Source organism: Myiozetetes cayanensis, unplaced genomic scaffold (genome assembly GCF_022539395.1).
Source record: "Myiozetetes cayanensis isolate MyiCay16 unplaced genomic scaffold, myiCay2020 scf2-11, whole genome shotgun sequence".
NCBI lineage: Eukaryota > Metazoa > Chordata > Aves > Passeriformes > Tyrannidae > Myiozetetes > Myiozetetes cayanensis.
In genome coordinates, this window is record NW_026087411.1 from 106,033,131 (window position 1) to 106,051,807 (window position 18,677).

Genomic DNA, 18,677 nt, shown 5'->3' on the forward strand with positions numbered 1-18,677 from the left:
GGTAAAACCTAAAATTGAAGTCCAACACAAAAGAAAATCTTTTTCCATCAGAGGTCAAACAGCTTGCTCTATCTATCTATCTATCTATCTATCCCATCAAATTAAAGAAACATGAAATGAAAATATCACAAAGTCTACAGCATATATCACTTGATCTGGATGCCTGCCCTCCAAATATCTCAGTGTTACCACTTCCAAATATCTCATCAAATACTATAAAAAGCCCAAGATACTAATATTTCTTTGAGGGAGAGGGGATTTGTATCCTGTGATAAATATAATGTGGATTTTAGGCAGGTAAACACAAAAATCCATGAAAGCAAAAGAAATGCCACTTCTGCACTCTGCTCATCTGCTCATGGTAAAAGACATTCTGAGGGGTCTGAGACGTTAGAATTGCTACTGGCACTTTAAAATGCCTAGAAGAGGTATGAATGAAAACTGCTGGCATAAGTAGAAAAGAAAATCAACAAGAATTTGAACAGCAAAGACCTCTAGAGAAATCAGCACATGTAAAGCAGGTATAAATTTATTCTTTATTGAAACTGCAATTCCAGTGGAGTTATTGCAGAATTGCACTAACTTAAGGAAATACAGATCAACAGCCATTGCTCTTGAAAGTTGGCATCTATTTGTAAGTGGAGAATGTTTATCTCACATTTCTGCAAAGTAATTTTATACGTTTTTTATTTGAGTTGCTATCTGTCAAAATACTTTAAAGGAGAACAAACAAAAAAAACTTGAACAGATGAAGATTTTTTTCATACAGCAGAGTAAGAGTATGAGCTCATGGAAATAACTGGGGTTTCATATGCACAACAGTCTGTGATTAATAATGTTTTGGGCTCATCTGCTCCAACTGAAATGTGCTAAATTAAATTATTTTATTTTACAGACCAGGTTAATCACAAAGGTGTCCAGCAACAGAGTGCTCATTTGTGCATTTGACATATTTCCCAGTACATCAAAACAAAACTGCCTATGCTCTATCACTCAGCAAACAAGTCTCAAAAAATGGAAACCATAAGTAAATTCAGTGTTAACCTCCATGATTTGAAGGTTACTCCAGTTATTTGAATATCACATCAATCCCTAGGCACCTCAGGGCAGCTGAATCATTCATGCATGCCAGCAGATCTCAAGTTGCAGTCATCTGAACCGAAAAGCACATTGTAAGCAGTTACTCTCAACTGTGCTTAATTTTCAACTGCATTTAGGTTGTTTCAGGAGTCTTTTAAACAACAGCTATAAATGGTGACCATAAGAGAAAAAGACACAAGACTACAATACACTGAGCATTTGCCTAATTTACAGAAGATTTCTAAGCATTTTGTGGGAAGAGTACATCAAATGGACAATTCATGAATTGTCATGTCAATCAGGACAGTGGGGGCACTTTATCTGGTGTACTCATAAGCTGCAATAGCCAAGGGACTCCTGCCACATTCCCTGTTCTTCTCTGTACCACACAACATTTCACCCAGCTATTCTACACTAAGCTCAAAGTCTTTCCATTTTTAATTTGAAAATGGGAATCTACTCGTTCCTTCTCCGATCTGTTTCACCCACAGTTAATACAGAACAACTGAGTGCAGAGGTTTAACCTTGAGCTCTAGCAAAAGGTAAATACTGTCCACTTCTACATACTGCACATATAGGCTTTCAAGAACTGCAACTACTCCCCTTTAATTATCCATGTAATTAAAAATATGAATATTAACTTATAAACATGCACTTTCCTACCCTTCACTTTCAAACACATTCTTGTTAATGCTTTTTCCATCAAATCAAGATTTTAAATGTCATCTGCTTCCTTTTTAAGAAGACAGTTAGAAGCAGAGAGAGAACAACTTGTACAAACTAAGTATCTACCCCAGGGTATCACTGCTGAAGAATAACCTTTATCCTGATTTCACAGGATTTCCTATATAATGCATCATAAAGTCAAACTTGGCCTATTTTAAAATGAAATACATACTAATATGCATTTCCAAAAAAAGAAGTTACTCAAACTTGGTAAGTTTAAAGTTATATATGGTATGCCATCAGTGCAATTCAATCAGCTTAATTCTGAATGGCAAACAACAAACACATCATGTCCATTTAAAAAGTCACAGACCACAGCTACTGCTCACAAGCAATGACAGTTTACAAATTGTCAAGCATTTTGAATTCTTCAGAAACAGAAAATATTCACGTAAAAGGGAAATTATAATTAAGAGAACATTAAATGCGAAAATGTTTCAGATGTACACCAAACCATGACAGAAGAGTCTTCTGTCCAGAAAGGCGTAGGTCAAAAATATATACAGCTTACTGAAAAGAAATTTAGACTAAAACATAAAATTAAAATATTTCTTAGCAGTTCTGGAAGGGATAGCTGAATTGAAAAAGATTTATTTGAGTAGCATAGAGTAAAAGCCAAGGGCGGGGGAAGCGAAGGAGAAGAAATTTACGCCTAGCTAAGTCATCCCAAACTTTGTTTGGGAACAAGCAATTGGGTTCTGTGCACTGTCCACTGAGATGTTCCCCAGTGTTTCCAGTTGTGCCTCCAGGAGCCTGACCACCTGTGGGAGCAGTAGCTGGCATTCAGCCGTGGTGCTTTATACGCTTCTCCAGCAGTTGCCTTCTGCCTGCTCTGGGACCTCAGCAGGACCATAAAGAATAAAGGCAGCTACATGAATACAAGAAGGGAAATACACAGCCAGCAGTGGGTTTACAGAGAACTTTGAGGAACTGGAAAATATGCCACCAATTACCATGTGTTTAATTTTAGAAATAATGCACAGTTTCAGAATTAAATGTGTACGCTGCAGTATTTACATTACAATCTCCTGCAAGAAAAAATGAATGCAGACTTTTAAAATGAAAAAAAAAAAAAAAGAGCAGCCATAAATCAAACTTGAAATCCAGGGGTGCACAGCAGGACCACACAAAAATAATTTTTGTGGCAATGATTCTCACTGCCTTTTCTCATAGTTGCCAAAGCTCCCAGCTCCAGTTTGAAGAGCCTAAATGACAAGTTCCTTGCTCAAGGAAACTTAATCTGCCTTTGGCGTTTGACCAGCCACCATGGAAGAAGATGCAACTCCCCTATGTTAATGAATGGAAAGCAGCCCACACAGATGTCAGAAGGATTTAAATGGAGCATGCAGAAAACACAATGATGTTCTCACACTCGGGAGAAAACTGCAGAATCTGACACCATGGCTGATGATCAGCCCTTAAAAGGCAACACACAGGTCTCCCTGACATGCAGGGTCAAGGGATTTCAAATAAAACCTGTCAAATAACATCTGAATGACCATCATAAACTCACACCAATAAGCTTTCACCTGTTTCCATGTCTAGGGGACTGGCATTCCTGGTCCTGTATCTGTTTATAGGCCCTACACTAGAGGTGCAGCATCAGCCAAAGAGCAAATAATTACAAGGATGTTATACAGAAACACATGTGAAAGCTCTGTTTGATCCTCTCTTAACTCTGGAATCGTGAATTTGGCTGGGAAGCACCTTAATATATTTCCTTGGGTTGTGAAAATAGGGAATCTCAGAAGGATTCAGCCAGGTGTCTGTAACACAGCTTATTAGAGAGGTTTTTCAAGAACATTTCACATTTTCTCCCTATATACACATATACAACTCACACTGTTATTAGTTTCATACAGCTATAAAACTTACATATAGGATTTTATAATACACATTCTTTATACACATTTTGCAAAGCCAATAAGCTTGCCTGCTGTTCTCTAACCCTGTTCCACCTTTAGGATAAATGTGGGTTCATTTACCTCTAAAGAAATCCCATAGACAGTCTGATAAACCTGAATTAACCTAACGCAGCTGGTTTTGTCCAAGTGACAATTGTGCCTGAAGCTTATGAATAAGATTTCCCAGCAAAAAATTGTGACAGTATGTGCTTGTTTTCTCACAGGAATGATTAACAGCATGTATCCAGGCAGACAAGATATGAAGTCCAAAATGCTGATTTCACCCAATGCAAACCTACTGGACTTTGTGATTAAGCGATATTGCACAGGCTATAAAGTCCATAGATGTATTTCAATAGTTACCTCTAATGCCTCAAGCAAAATTGGTATATAAACACCAAAAAAATAGCCTAGATTTTTTTATATTTGTAAACTAATATTTATTGGAAGGAAGTTAAGATCAAGATATAAAACCAAAATAATTGAGTTCCTAATAGAATAGCCAATTTTTCACATTTTTCAGAGGTAGAAGCCAGGATTTTCTAGTGCTTACAGCTAAATAATTTTTTTCCACTTTGTCCACAGCAAATGAAAAATTAAAATATTTTGTTACATCTCCTAGCACACACCTACACATACGCAGTCTCTTAAACATCTGCTCAGGTGAAAACAGATATAAACGCTTTTAACACCTCAGAGATGGTGTCTGATCCAATCCATCCTAGAACAAATTGATGCTGGCAGAGAGGTTACTGCAAGCTCTGCACTGGGTCTAGAATTCCCAGCAGGAATTTTTCAGCCAGCTTCACGGACTGAAGCAGAACTGGACCAGCAGAAAGCAAACCTCCTTCTGAAAGAAAGAGGGAGCACAAAGGAAGTGCACAAAGAGGAACACGAGACTTGACGTCAAATGGGTTCACAGGAACGCCTATGAAACATCTGAATAACAAAACCCTGATGAGACAACAGCAGCAGGAAAAAGACAAAGGAAAGAAAAATAAATAATTCAAACCCAAGATAACCACAAATTATTTGTTTTGTGCAGATACACAGCTCTGCAGATTTGATCACTTTTGAATAATATGCAAGGAGAAAGCAAACAATACACTCCAAAGGCACCAGAAAGAACATTTTCAAATATGTATCACAGATTCTCCTATGCTGTACCACTGATAATAATTACAGGAAAAAAAAAAAAAAGAGCATAGGTTTGTATCAAGATAGTAACAGACAGGAAACAAATACCAACCCAGAACACCAAGACAACTAATTTTAGAAAAAAAAGACTGAAAATGTGTTTCTGCAATTTTTGTGCATCGAGACTGAAGAGAACATCACACTTGCAAACAACAGTCTAAGGTGATTTTGCAAATGAATTTTGCATTTGCATTCTTGTCAGTCTTCAGAAATGCAAGATGAAAGAACAGACTGTTCTGTAGATGGATAAACCAAGATTTACCAATCCACACCCTTAGGAAAAAATTCTTTGCATTGACACCACTGTATGTCTGATTGAAGAAAAAAGCCTCATAGTTGGGGTATTAGTACTAGTCCTAAGTAGATGCTCCATGAAAACTTCAACTGAAACACTTCATTCATGAAAACAAAAAACACAAGTCATTTCCCAAGCACATTTTTTCAGCCATTTAAGGCCTGTTATGAAGAGTTTCTGCCTCTTAAGAGAAGGTTGTGATAAGAGATACAAAATATCTAAAATTTAAAGGTGAAGGGTAGTATCTACATATCACTATATATTTACTTATTCCTATGGGAGATTTTAAATCCATCACGAATAAACAAGAATTGTTTTCAAAAATGGAAATCGGGACAAAAATCAAAATTTTCCATCATGCCCATAACAGGAAAACAAGAGCAAGAGCTATGACTTAATTTTTGGTTCTAGTGTTTTCTATAATCCAGATTTTGAACATAAGGGGTCACATTTACTTCTAATATAGATTCAGTGATCCATAAGAGTTACTATCAGGACAGAAATGAGGCACTGTGTTAACTTGAATTGAAAGAGGATTTTTATTTTTTATTATTTTCAGATATAACTAAGTCAAAATGTTTAATATCAAGACAAATCCGTATCAGCTCAGGTATTTCTGGTAGCGGCTCCCAGGCAGGCCGTATACACTGCTGCTGCAGCTTTAAACATTTTAATTGCATTATTTGTACACAACGCACATGGAAACACTGGATTTTCTTCATAGGTAGGTCCTTCAGTAAGTAATTTCTTCTTCCGTCCTGCCTCAGACACGCCATGAAGAGAAACAGATCCTTTTTTAAATTGTCAAATCAAGCAAAATACCGTAGAACACAACTTTCCCACAACTCTGGCCAACTCAAGCCACTGCATGCTGCAGGAGAGGGATCACTTCCTTCCCTGATGTTGCTGCACAGCCAGGCAGGAAGGATCCATGCTGAAAACGCCTCATTAGCAGGAAGAGGACACCGGGAGAAGACTGTGGATTGAGAAATTTCAGTAAGTCACTTCAGTAAGTCACATCTGCCACCCAGATTTAGTGGAGGGAAACACTGTCAAGCACAGTTGGATGTTCAACCATCCTGTCATTACTCTGCCTTCTCAAGCTTAACAAGCTCAACTGTGCCAAGCCCCCACCAGAGGTACTTCTGGAGCACTGGGATATTAACAAAAGTGGCACATTTCAAGCTTAGATCTGACATACAGGCTCCTCTTGGCATGAGGAAGCTTTTATTTTTAATGAAAGATTATGTTTTTTTCTTCTCTAAAGACAATGGAAGCTGGTGGGCTGACCCAGTAAACAAAGCTCAACTGTCAGCATATTTTAAAATATTAGCCACAAACAAGCAGTCCATATGCAACAAAAATAATGGAGAACAGTGTCCTAAGAATTGAATTTTTTAATATAGAATATGGGGTATGACGTACACCTTTCCTTCAGGGGGTACTTTACCAGCATGCATGTCTTCCAGTCAAACTCTTATTATTTTGGTATCATTCTGACTCCCCTATGACTCAGAAAAAAGTTGGAGAAAATTGACTGAGGTATTCAAAGTTTTAAAGGGGTAAAAGTAGAAATCAAATAGGTACAGACAAATAAGTTTTATCTGCTACAAGTAATGTTCTCAGGAAGTCGAACTATTTAGCTCCGTAAATACAGGGGAGAGCAATTTGGTATTTATTCCCATTTTATAAATAAGAAATAGACCAAGTAATCTATGCATAAAAGTGAAAGTATTGCTAGCCACTCTGAGCTCCACCAGCTTACAGTACCTGATACACATTGCCATCTGAGAAAATATATGGTCAGCTGAACACAAGACTGATCTCATAATCAAGTCATGAATATTAGTGCTAAACAAATGGCTAGAAAAGTTAATAGAAGTGGAAATATCAGGAAAAAAATTTTTAAAAAAGTAAAATACAAATTCTCCATGTCAGAACCTGAGAACTTGGGGTCAAATGCAAAGAGTTGGCAGCTTCATCCGGAGCTGCAGTGTAAACAAAAGCAGAAGCCCCGAGGGAGAGGCATTCTCAGTGAATCACTACCACCTGGTGAGGCTGGTGGGATACCAGCTCCTTCCAGAGCAGGCTCCAGACAGAGCGTGTGAACCCACATGCATGTGCTGCATGTTGTGGACTGACACCGTCACTTATCAACAGAAAGTTCTGTGGCCAGTCCAGCTGAAGGAACTCCCACCTTCTCCCTTGACTGTCGTTCCCACCCTCCTACCACGGCTCACCAGCCCCTGAATTACTCTGGCACAAATCTGTGGGGCCCTGCTCCAGGAAACTGTTCCAGCTGTAGAAAGACCCCAGAAATAAATTTATGTATTTATTTAATTCACAGCATGATCTCTCAAGCTATTGTTCTGGCATAACTGAGGGGTGGAATGGCACAGTGTGGTGGGAACAGGATACCTTATGCCAGCATTGTTGACAAACAGTTTGGATTGTGAAATAATGGCCTTAGGAAATTTTTAAGTGCTCCAAGCACTAGCCTCTCAGATTTTCAGTATCTAGTCACTCTTAATACACACTCTAGAAACAGATTCTAACTTCCACACTACTTCAAACTCAGGACCATCTGCTTTATACCCAATCTCATGGTACTAAGAACTGTCTGAAGGCAAGAGCTCTATGAACAGCCCAATCCTGCTATCCAGTCCCTTCACAGGCTGCTCACACCCAAAGAGAGGTTCAACTACTTAAATAAACAAAACAGCAGGGAATGTTAGAGACTTTCCAGGAAAAGTGCTCTTATGTGATGCTGATCCCATGCAGTCATAACACAGACAGGTGGGACACTGAAAGACACTCCTGAAAATTTTAGGAACAGCAGCTAGGTTTCCTGAGCAGCCCAGTGTGCAAGTAATACATTCAGAGCCTCAGGTTGCTCTCACCCTATGCTGAAGGTGAGACCATGATAAAGAGCACTTCCTCTCTCCAGGAAAAGGCTGCAGATTCACTGCCATCCTCTCCATGCAGTCAGGCAGGATGTTCTACAGTGAATACTCTGCTCAAGTATAGTATCTTCAGTTTTATTTCAAGCACTGCAAGTCCCACAGAACAGAAGAATGCTGCTGCTAATCTAATACGTAAAAGAGCAATCTTTCTTAAATAAATAGAGTATCTGTGCGCACACAGAGGGAATTCTGCTCAGCTGTTTGGATATGAACTGCATATAATCAGGACAGAATTTTAGATGCTGATTAGCCACATGTGACTCAAGTGTGCCAGCTGGACTAGATGCCACTCTGAGCTCCATAATCCTCCACATGCCTTGTCAAAGGAGCCAAGACTCCAATCAAACAAGATTTATAAGTTGAATCCCTGAACCAGGTGTGTTAAATAACACCATCTTTACTTTTGCGCACCTAAATTTCCCTTTTTCTCTGTTCCAGGATGGACAACAGTAGCACTGCTCCCCTTGGGATGGTATGGTCAAAATATGCAAAGGTAGTGGAACCCGTGAAACTTTTTTTATCTTACACTACTAGAGGCACGTGAAGATAAACATATATTGCACAATGTTAATATGATGGAAAATAAACTTCCACATAGGAAACAGCTTTTCAGCATCAGCTTTAGGTCATCAGCACTACGTGATACAGGATTAAGCAAAATGAAGTGCAAGTCAGTGTGAAAACAGGGGTCCTATGTAGCTTATTTCAACATTAGTACTACACTTACTGTAACTAAAGCAGTTACGCTTTACGAGTTTCACCTAAAAACTCTCATTGCATGTAGAAGCATTACTTAATTCAAACCTCCAAAATCCAAAGTTAAATGAATGATTCCTTTAAAAAAAGAAGTACTTTTATGTGATGAGTTATTTTCCTTAATGTCCTTTGGGTATTTAGTGCTGTGCAGTAGAAGGTGACATATGCCCTGGCACAAGAATTTCTCACTGTAAGAAAGAGTGGAGCTGCCCATGGAGCTGGTCAATGATTTAAACATTCCAGGAGAGGAAGTATTTGTTACCTCACTCTATGGAGCTGTGCTTTACTGTTAATTTATTTACTCAGCGTTAGCTGATTGTAAGTGAATGCTGCCTTAGAAACTTGGGAAATTGTATAATTACAAATGTTGCAAATGTGAATGAAGATTTGTTTGGTGGTTTGGGACACAATTTGTGAGGATGACTGGCTATCTACTGAAAAGCAATCCAAAACCTGGAAACAGGAGCCCCAGCACTCCCACTTCTTATAGTCTACGCTCAAACTGGACTTCCTTCATCTCACTCCTCCTAATGCAAGCAAAAGGCATTTTTATGATCCTCAATGATCAACATAACTGATTATTCACTGTCACATGGTCTAATTAAAGTACTAATTTTTTTCCTGATACACAAAGTAGAGAAACAGTCAGTGCTTACCTGTGCATTCAGATGAGAGCCTGAAACCTGTACATATATGGTACAGCTGGCTATTACAGAAATAAGCTTGCCAAAACCCAGTATTTTTCTAATCTTTAAAACAGCTCCCTCTTCTGGCATACTCTGTCCATACTGTGTTTAAGTAGCATACTACATTGTTCCTTACCAATTTTTAATTTGATTCCTAGCATTTAACAAACCCAATTTCAGTGTTAAGGCCCTAATGCTTATCTTAAATTCTTAATTCCCAAATCAATGCAGATCAGAACCCACACCTGGACAAGGAGCTTGGATGGCCAGTCCAGGGGTCATGTTTGCAGGATCACTGGATTTGGAAGGGATCACCCAGCATCTAACAGCCCAACCCCTGCTCACAGAGTCAGAGCAGGGTGCCCAGGTTTGCACAGTCGAGTTTTGATTATCTCCACAGCTGGAGACTTCACAACATCCTGGGGCAACCTAAACCCTCAGCAGGCAGAAATGCTTATGGGACTACCCATCCCTACCTACTGGTTCTACAAAGTACCCAGAAATTTATACTACTCACTTCAGCATCTTAATTAGGTGTTCATTATTAGGCTGGATGAAATCAGGCCTTAGAGTCCCTTTCTGCACCAGGAAGGTGACAAGGACTTGGCCTGACCCCCCCAAAAAACACACCAATGAAACACCAAGCAAAACGCAAACAAATGAAAAAGAATTAAAAAAAAAACAACAACACCAAAACAAAAAAACACAAAACAAAACAAAAAAACACACACACAAAAAAAAACCAAAAAACAAACAAACAAACAAACAAAAACCCACACATACACAAAACAACAAAAAAAAACCAAAGTACCTGAGAGCTCTCATCATCATGATAATAGTGACAAAACTGCAGAGGTAACAGATGAGGACAGACATTTTTTCTTACTGTTGATGCTCTGGTACTATTCATTTAAACAAAACTCAAACCACAAAACCAGGAGGAGGAAAAAAGCAACTTTTACTGCCTAATGCATTCAGATAGAACAGGTTCTCAACTTTGTTCACAGAATTGTTGCTGGGGCTCATTCAATGACTGTAAACACAAAGCATACATGACCCAGAACTCAGAAGTCCTCCTTGCCTCAGGAGGTGAGAAGTCATCTTTCCTCTTAACCTGGCTCTCCATTAACATTCGCCAGTAACATTCCCCTTTCCTCCAGTTTCAAAGGTAAATTCTGAACACTGCTGTTCAGGGCAATTCACTTCTGCTGTTCACTCCTCCTCAGGGCAGAGGAGACCTTGGCTGCTGACTTAGAAAGAAGTGTCTCAGAAGATAAAGTACCTTCCTTGAGTAACTCAGTGGTCTTGACTCCAAAATCAGATTTTGCTTCACATAAACAGTTCTGATCCATCCACATTAAGCGCCAAGATTCCATATAGGATTCTGGATTATATCCTGGCTAAGGTTGCCAGAAGCTACACACTGCAACCTCATCTGCTGATATTGAAAGTCCTTACGAGATCCAACTCAGTTCTTGCAGACAAACAGTTATAACACATAGATTACATATCAACAAACCCATTTAATCACATGAATTTTGTATAAATCAAAGCCCACTGTAAAACAGAATTGAAGAGAAATTGGAGTAAACATACTTTACACTGTTTGTAGAATGAGGAAACAGATTCTTTTATTATTAAGCAACCCCCCTGGTCTCAGTAGACCTCTGAAGAACCATTCATTCCAGCAACTGCTTAGCAGAGTAAATGATTAATAACTTTCAAAAAGCTGGTTTAGTGGGAGCCAAAAAACCAAAATACAAAGGAACTAAGCTTCAGGGCTGTACAATTAGTTTTATTGCAAAGTATTATTATATAGTGATTCTTATTATAACTTTTCTTATGCAAACATTGAGGGTGATGACTGTTAAATAACAAAACAGCAGGTGAAGAAAAAGCCAGATAATGTATTGAAAGCTTTTCAGAGTCCCTGTTTTACAGTCAAAAATAGAACTTCAAAGACTTTAACAGTACGTCTCATCTCAAGGGAGAACACATTAAATATTTGTCATAATCCAGGCAAGTTGTTTGCACTGTTTTCACTGCTGAAAAATAGCTAAGTAGTCTTGAAGTGAAACTGTGTTGTTGATGTAAGTACATGTAACTACTCTTAAGAGAAGATGAAAAGATGAGCATCTAAGTCTTCACTTTCTGTTGTGTATAAGCAATTCTTGACTCAGGAGATAAAATCTTTATATTTTAACAAAAGTGTTGGGTTAAGTCCTCATAGCCCTTAAAAGTCACCAAGTCACCGCATGAGTTGGTAAAACAATAAGATGATCCAATAACCCAGCAGCAATCCAACTGAAAGCAGGAAGATCAAGAAACTTGGCAAGCACAGAGAATACTCTGCACGCAGGCCAAAGAACCAGATTCTGAAATTATTTCTGTATATTAATGAATGAAACTTGTGTCACATGCTTTACCACAAAAAATGCTATTTACATTACACATTATCAACTGTGAACTAAGCTTCCCAACCTCAAGAGTGAAAATAGCAAAACTGCTTTGTTTTTACAGCAATGGTAACACAAATTAGGAAGCCTGGAACGAAGGTATTCCAACACACTCCTGCAATGAAATGCAAGAAAAACTTTGATGAAAAGCAAAACATCATGAACTAAACAGCACAGTGGTTTTAAAATTTGTACAGTATTTATTTACAAGGTTAAATGTTTCATAAATATACAGACATAAATAGACAGATACTCTTAAAACAGCAACAAAATATTCCATTACACTTTGTGGATTCGGGTTTTCAATGAACACAAGCAATGTTAAATATTGCTGTAGTAGATTTTCACTGCTAATTTTACACTAAACAAACACTGCAAGAGGGAAAACAGACCTTTAGAACACAAGAGGAAAAACAGTTTAACTCCTGCGCTTTCCACAACGCCTACATTTCCAGAAAATCATGGACATAATCCTTCAACTGTACACATTTAATGTTACTCTCAGGAATAGATCTCATCAATTTTAATAGAAAAGAATTCATAATAAGAAAGGCAAACAAGTGTACACATATATTCTGGACTGAGGAAAATTTGGACCTTTTACACAGTAATTACTTTAGTGAACACATTATTGCTCCTATACAGAGGTTTTGCTTACACAAGGAAAAAAATGCGATGGAACAAAAAAGTGCATATTAAATATTTTAACTAATAAAGTAAAACTTTACTTAAATTATAAGTTCACACAGACTGCCATTAATAAAACAACATTAGCTTGTTGCAGTTAAATGAGATTGAACTCTGCTGCATGTTCTGTATTCCAACTGCTTCAAGCACAGCGAGCTGTCAGTCCTCAGGGGACAGAATCCTGCCTCATTAAAGTCAGTGGGAATTTTGCCATTGATTTCTGAGTAGAAAAATGGTTTTGAGTTAGCTTTCTCTCTCTCTCCTGTTTTTAAAAAAAGTCAGACCAGAGAGAAATCCTCCCCGTTCCAATGAACATGACTAAAACACAAAAAGAAAATAAATATACAGAATTTATTCTGAAATCTCTGGCAACAATTGATTCCAGTAGAAACTGAGAATTTTATCATCTTTCTTTTCGGTAGCCCCCAACAACGCAATTTTGTCTGACCACATATTAATAAAATCACATGCATGAATTTCGTTAGGACTGGAAAAGCCTGTACCAGACCAGTTTAATATGCAGAACAGGATAATACATGCAGCAGAACTAACCACCTTCAGTTTGGATCACTCAACGCTTGGCTGTGCATACTCTCCTTTTTTTGAGCCAGAGTTGCCCTTGTCTGGATATTTCTTCCCTTGACTTGTCCCAGGTTGTCCTTTTGCCCCTCTTTCCTTCATTCCATAGAGAGTCTCAACCAGGGATACATGTCTTTTGAGTGTGAAAATTGCTGGATTCTAGAAGGGCTCCACAATGCTAGTTTGGGAAGTTACAAAGGGGAATGCTATCTAACCCTGACTGTTTAGCTACACGAACACACTGCCAGATGACCCAAATGTAGGGATTTCCCTAAGGTTGTGTTTTTTGTGTTGGCAGATAAGCCTTCCCTTGAAGGTAAAAATTAGGCATATACCAGAAAGGAAAAAACCCAAACATTTGATTTATGAGAAGCAAAACTGGACTTTGTTATGCCAGGTCCTGGCAGCCACAGCAAGAAGCTTGGGTAACTTGATTCACTACCGAATTTGGGCATCTGAAGTAAAGATAGCATTGTTGTGGTTCATGTGGTTTTAAATTGTGACAGAACTTCCAGTTTGTTACCAACATAATGCTGAAATAATAGCAAAATCATAAATCAGCTGCTTGCAAAAGCTTGCAGACCATGGCAAAAGCACACTGAATATTTCACTGATGTCTGTTTCTGGATACCTACCTAGTTAATATAAGATATTATTAAGGAGTCTTCACAGAACTGTTCTGCAGGAAATAGGCTCCATGTAGCCCTGCCACTACATTTTCTTCCATGAAAAGTTTCCTATGATGAATATGGAGACCATACGGTGTGTCTGACTTGGTATATCTTGAGCAGAATAATTTACATGCCTTGTAGAGCTACCCTGTCTTGGATGCTCTTCCCCTACATATCTTTCTACTGATATGTTACCTTTACAGATTTACCCTTTTTACATCCTCTACTACCAACCTAAACACAAGGGCACCACAATCTGAAGACAGGTGAAAGCTTCACAACATGGGGGAAAAAGAAACTCTTAATTTAGCTGTTCAACTAAGCCTTCCAGAAATGCCTTAACTGGAAGAAAGCAGCAATTGAAAAGCATTAAATTAGGCTTATACCTCCAGAAAACTGTTTGGTGATTTGGATCTGTACAAATAGTCTTTTACCAAAGAATTACACTGTGCAGTATCTTGTTTAAAAGGTTATTCCAATGAAACAGGAACAAGAGGTAATCATAGGGGGTTTATTTCTTCTTTTCAGTTAAGGAGAGAATTTAAACTTCACTGTCACTGGGTTAAAAGTTACAGTATTATTCAACTCAGACGGTAGGGACATAATATCATTGTGGCCAAAGAAACTATCATAAAATATTCCATGGGCCTTCCAAAGCCTTGCAAAAAAACTCTGAAAAATTGAACCTGTGCTCACTTTCACCACTAAGTGAAGCTCAAGCCACACACTGTCCCATAAACAGTAACAGGGTACACTAACAGTGAGCCAATGTTGTGGATAATAAAAAAAAGTCATTATTGGCACCACTCATTCTGTGGGAAGTAACAATAGTACCCAATACATTCAATTAAATGATAGGAAGCAATAAATATCTGCAAACTCTAAGGCAGTGAAAGAGTCACAATATCTGAGCTTGAGTAGGCTTGAGCTCTATTTTGCTAAAGGCAGAATTCCTACAGTTCACTGGCAGACCTCAATGAATTCAGGACTTCTCCACTAATTTTAACATATGCTAAATACAAGTTTAGACCTCTCACTTTAGGATGGCCACATTTAAATAGAACTGTACAATGCTCATTGAGTTCAAGCGGCTCAGCATAAAAATTCAAGTGCAAAAATCTAAGGTAAAAAACCATTTACTATTAAAAAAAACAAACTTAAAAAAACTACTGGATCCAGAATTTTTCCTCTAATATTGTAACTTTCCTTTTTCAGTTGGCACACAGCTGACATTGCAGTAATGCTTCAATGTGTAAGATATAAATGGAAGGAGAGCAAAGGAAAGAAACAAACTAAAAACTGCAATGCTCCCAGCAAACCACCACCACTGAGAAAATGAGCAAGACATCCTAATTTCTCAGTACTGCCTTATGGCACTGTTACAAGTACAAGTAATAGTAGTAATTGAATTTAACAAAAAAGTCACCATTGCAACCTTAGTGATGCACACGAGCCAAAATCTACCAGTTAACACGGTGAGATATTTCATACTGAACCTGAACATCGACACGCTTCTGGACTTAAACAAAAAAAGACCCTTACCAGGAATAATCATGAATAAGAGCCGGGGTAGATTTTTACTTTCATCTTTTGAGAGATCTTTCCAGGGCCCACACTTTAAGACATGAGTAGCAGCTCCACAACAGTAGATAAATTCTTCATGTAATGGGACTGACTCTTCTGACGGTGACCTCATGTTTGCTGTGAGGCAGAACAAGGTACTGTTATAACAGGTCAACAGACATTTACATGGTTGGCTCTTTGCTACTGTACCTTCCCACAGAATAGCTGCAAAAAAACCCCACCCAAACCACCCCTCCTCCCCTGAGCAGCTGTCATATCCAGTAAACTGAGGTCCAATTCAGTATTTGATGTTTGAAGAGACTGTAGAAGGTGATACATATCACTACCGTATGAAGGTACCTTTCAGTTTTTGTCACAGAAATACACAGCAATGAACTGGACAGTAAGATCTATTCTACCTTAAAGGCAAATAATTTTAAATTTCGTAATTCATGCCATCCACTGAAAAGGTTTATCTGAAACTCACCTCAAAATAAAAGTTTTTTTAATGACAAAGGAGACACTTTTACTACTTCATTATTTGTCATGTTGTTGTCTTAGAGCAAATAAAAAAGCAAGTAAAGTGAATTTTGTCAAACTATAAGAAGATGTATTCTTAACGCATTATTCCTGCTTTTATTTCTTCATCATTTGAAGCTGAAAGAAGCTAAGAGCAGTTCTGGGAGAGTTACTCCAAAAACCACAGTAAACATTAAGCTTCTCACCCGTTTTCTGAGGTGTTTACAATTCAAGAGCAAAAGTAACCAGTCCTTACACAACTAACTAGGTTCTATACAAAGTTTCTGATCATAAAATCTGTTGCAAAGTTTCATTTTGAATTGATATCATGGAACAACTCCAAATGGAAATCGCACTGACAACTCTTCATTCACAAGAAGTATTTGCAATGTAAGTCAGAAGTTAAGCAATGAAGAAAACTCAGCAATGTATTTTGGACTGGAGTGGTAGGATTTTCAGGTTCACACAGATATCTTGTACTAGCTTTGATCAAGTTTTTAACTTCTAATTTCAAACACACACAGTGTTGCAGTACCTGAAAGGAAGACTGTACACTGGAAAAGAAATGGGTCTCTAAAAAACTGCCCATCTGAGACAATCCCAAACAGTTTCATCGTACTAACTCTGTATAATATGTGAGGGATTTTTTATTTATTTATTGTTTGGTTTTTAATTTGTGACTCTATGGTCTTTGGTAATAGAGATGGACAGAAGAGAAAAACAGAGAAAAGATAGTGGATGTGCTCCCAACATACTGCTCAGGTCTGTTTTAAGATAAAATCAGTAATACCCAAAAATGCCTCTGGATCTCTTTCCCTCTTCATAAATGAAGCTTTGAAGAACAGTTTTCCATTACAGGCATCTATCTTTGGCATGAATTGCCTACATTTCCCCTAGAAATATCTTAAGATGGCCTATCAATTTCCAAACAGATTTAACAGGCAGAAGTCTCAAGAGATGAGGTTCCTACCAGCTCTGTCAGGTGGTGGAGAGGGCACAGTTTGTGCCCCAGCAGCAGTTTCAAGAACACTGAGGAGAAAACAAAACAACTTGACCAGTGAGAGTTTCATATGAATCATCACACAGAGATGCAACTACTTAGGAAACCAGGCCTTATTACGTCCCATGCAGGTTTTTTCCTTCTCTTCAACTCCTCTTCATGAATTCTCTAAACATATGCGGGAAAAGTATTACAAGAAATGCAGCTTCTGTCAACAGTACTTAATCTTGTTACAAAACTTTGGTTAGAATACAGAAATATGGGCTTTGACTCACAGGGCTTTAGCACTAGATTAACACACCCTTAATGTAGGTGTCTACCTGAACACAAACTCCTACTACAGCATACAAAGATTCAGGTGTCAGTGTACGGCCTGATCAGGGGATAACCATCCTCTTGGTTTTCACCTCAGGATGAGACAAATCCTCCCCTGGTTTGCAAAGACTACAATGAAAACTGAGACACACGCTTGGACTTGCAAACCAACACATATATTTAGGTGTCTTACTACTGATCTGGATGCCACTTACAGTCATTTTTTCAGACAAAAATATTTGAAAACAGAGTTATCCATAAACAGCAGATTACTTCTGCCATATGACTAAGTCTCTTCATATTCATCTTTGGTTCAACGGACCCCAAAGTAAAATGCTGATAGTAAAACTAAGTTTCCTTTGCACACACTGTGCTAATTATTTATGCAACACTTCATGACAGCATATTTTAACTGCTCCATCCTACACTATTACTTGGACTTGGCATTTTATTTCAAAGATAGCTTGGGAATAGCAAAATCTGTGATCTGCATTCAAAAGAATACTTAGTGACAGAATTGTCACAAGCTCAGACTGGCACAACATAATGTAATTAGAGCAAGTCAGTTGATAGTTGGCATATAAACTATCCAATAGTAAGACAGGACAAGCAGGCTGGTGTACCCGAAGTGAGAGACAGAATGGTAACCACAAGGGTAAAGTTGCATAAATCAATGATGAAACCAAAACAAAGGAGAAAGGACTACTGAGGCAGATTTGAAATATGTGATTACAAAAAACCGTAAGAAATACATCCCATGGTTTCCATGGCCAGGGTTACTGTGAGACCACTCTCTACCCTTTCTGGAAAGTCACAGTAACATTGGAAGAAGCTACACAGCAAAATGGTGGAATCACTACTTCTGGAAGTATTCGAAAATATCTGGATGTGGAACCTGGGGATATGGTTTAGTGCTGAACATGGTAGTGCTGGGTTACCAGTCAGACTTGAGTCTGGCTTAGAGCTCTTTTCCAACCTTACTGATTCTATGATTGTGAGACGTGTCTGAAAACTGCAAAAAGGCAACCACCATGCCTATGTTGGAATGTGCAGGGAGTTCTGGGCCAGTCAGCCTCAGTTCACAGAAAGTTATCAAACAAAATCACCCCCAAAGTTGTACTCAAGCACATGAAACAGCCATTAACTTACCAGCAATGTCTTTCAAGGATCAGTGTAGGGCAACAATGTTCAGTGTCTTCATTAAGACTCACACAATGGGACAGGAGGCACTCTCAACAGGTTTGTGAATAATATCAAGGGAGGAAGACACACCAACTGAA

At 38.3% G+C, this 18,677-nt stretch overlaps 1 protein-coding gene across 1 annotated transcript in view; it reads right to left on the reverse strand.

The window, feature by feature from the left end:
* The window catches only part of LDAH (lipid droplet associated hydrolase), a 115,446-nt gene that overhangs the window by 86,505 nt on the left and 10,264 nt on the right, over window positions 1-18,677 (reverse strand). Inside the window, exon 2 of the mRNA XM_050316435.1 lies at window positions 15,543-15,701. Within this exon, the coding sequence (XP_050172392.1) occupies window positions 15,543-15,696 (154 nt within the window). The 5' untranslated portion in view covers window positions 15,697-15,701. The remainder of the gene's footprint in view (window positions 1-15,542; window positions 15,702-18,677) is intronic.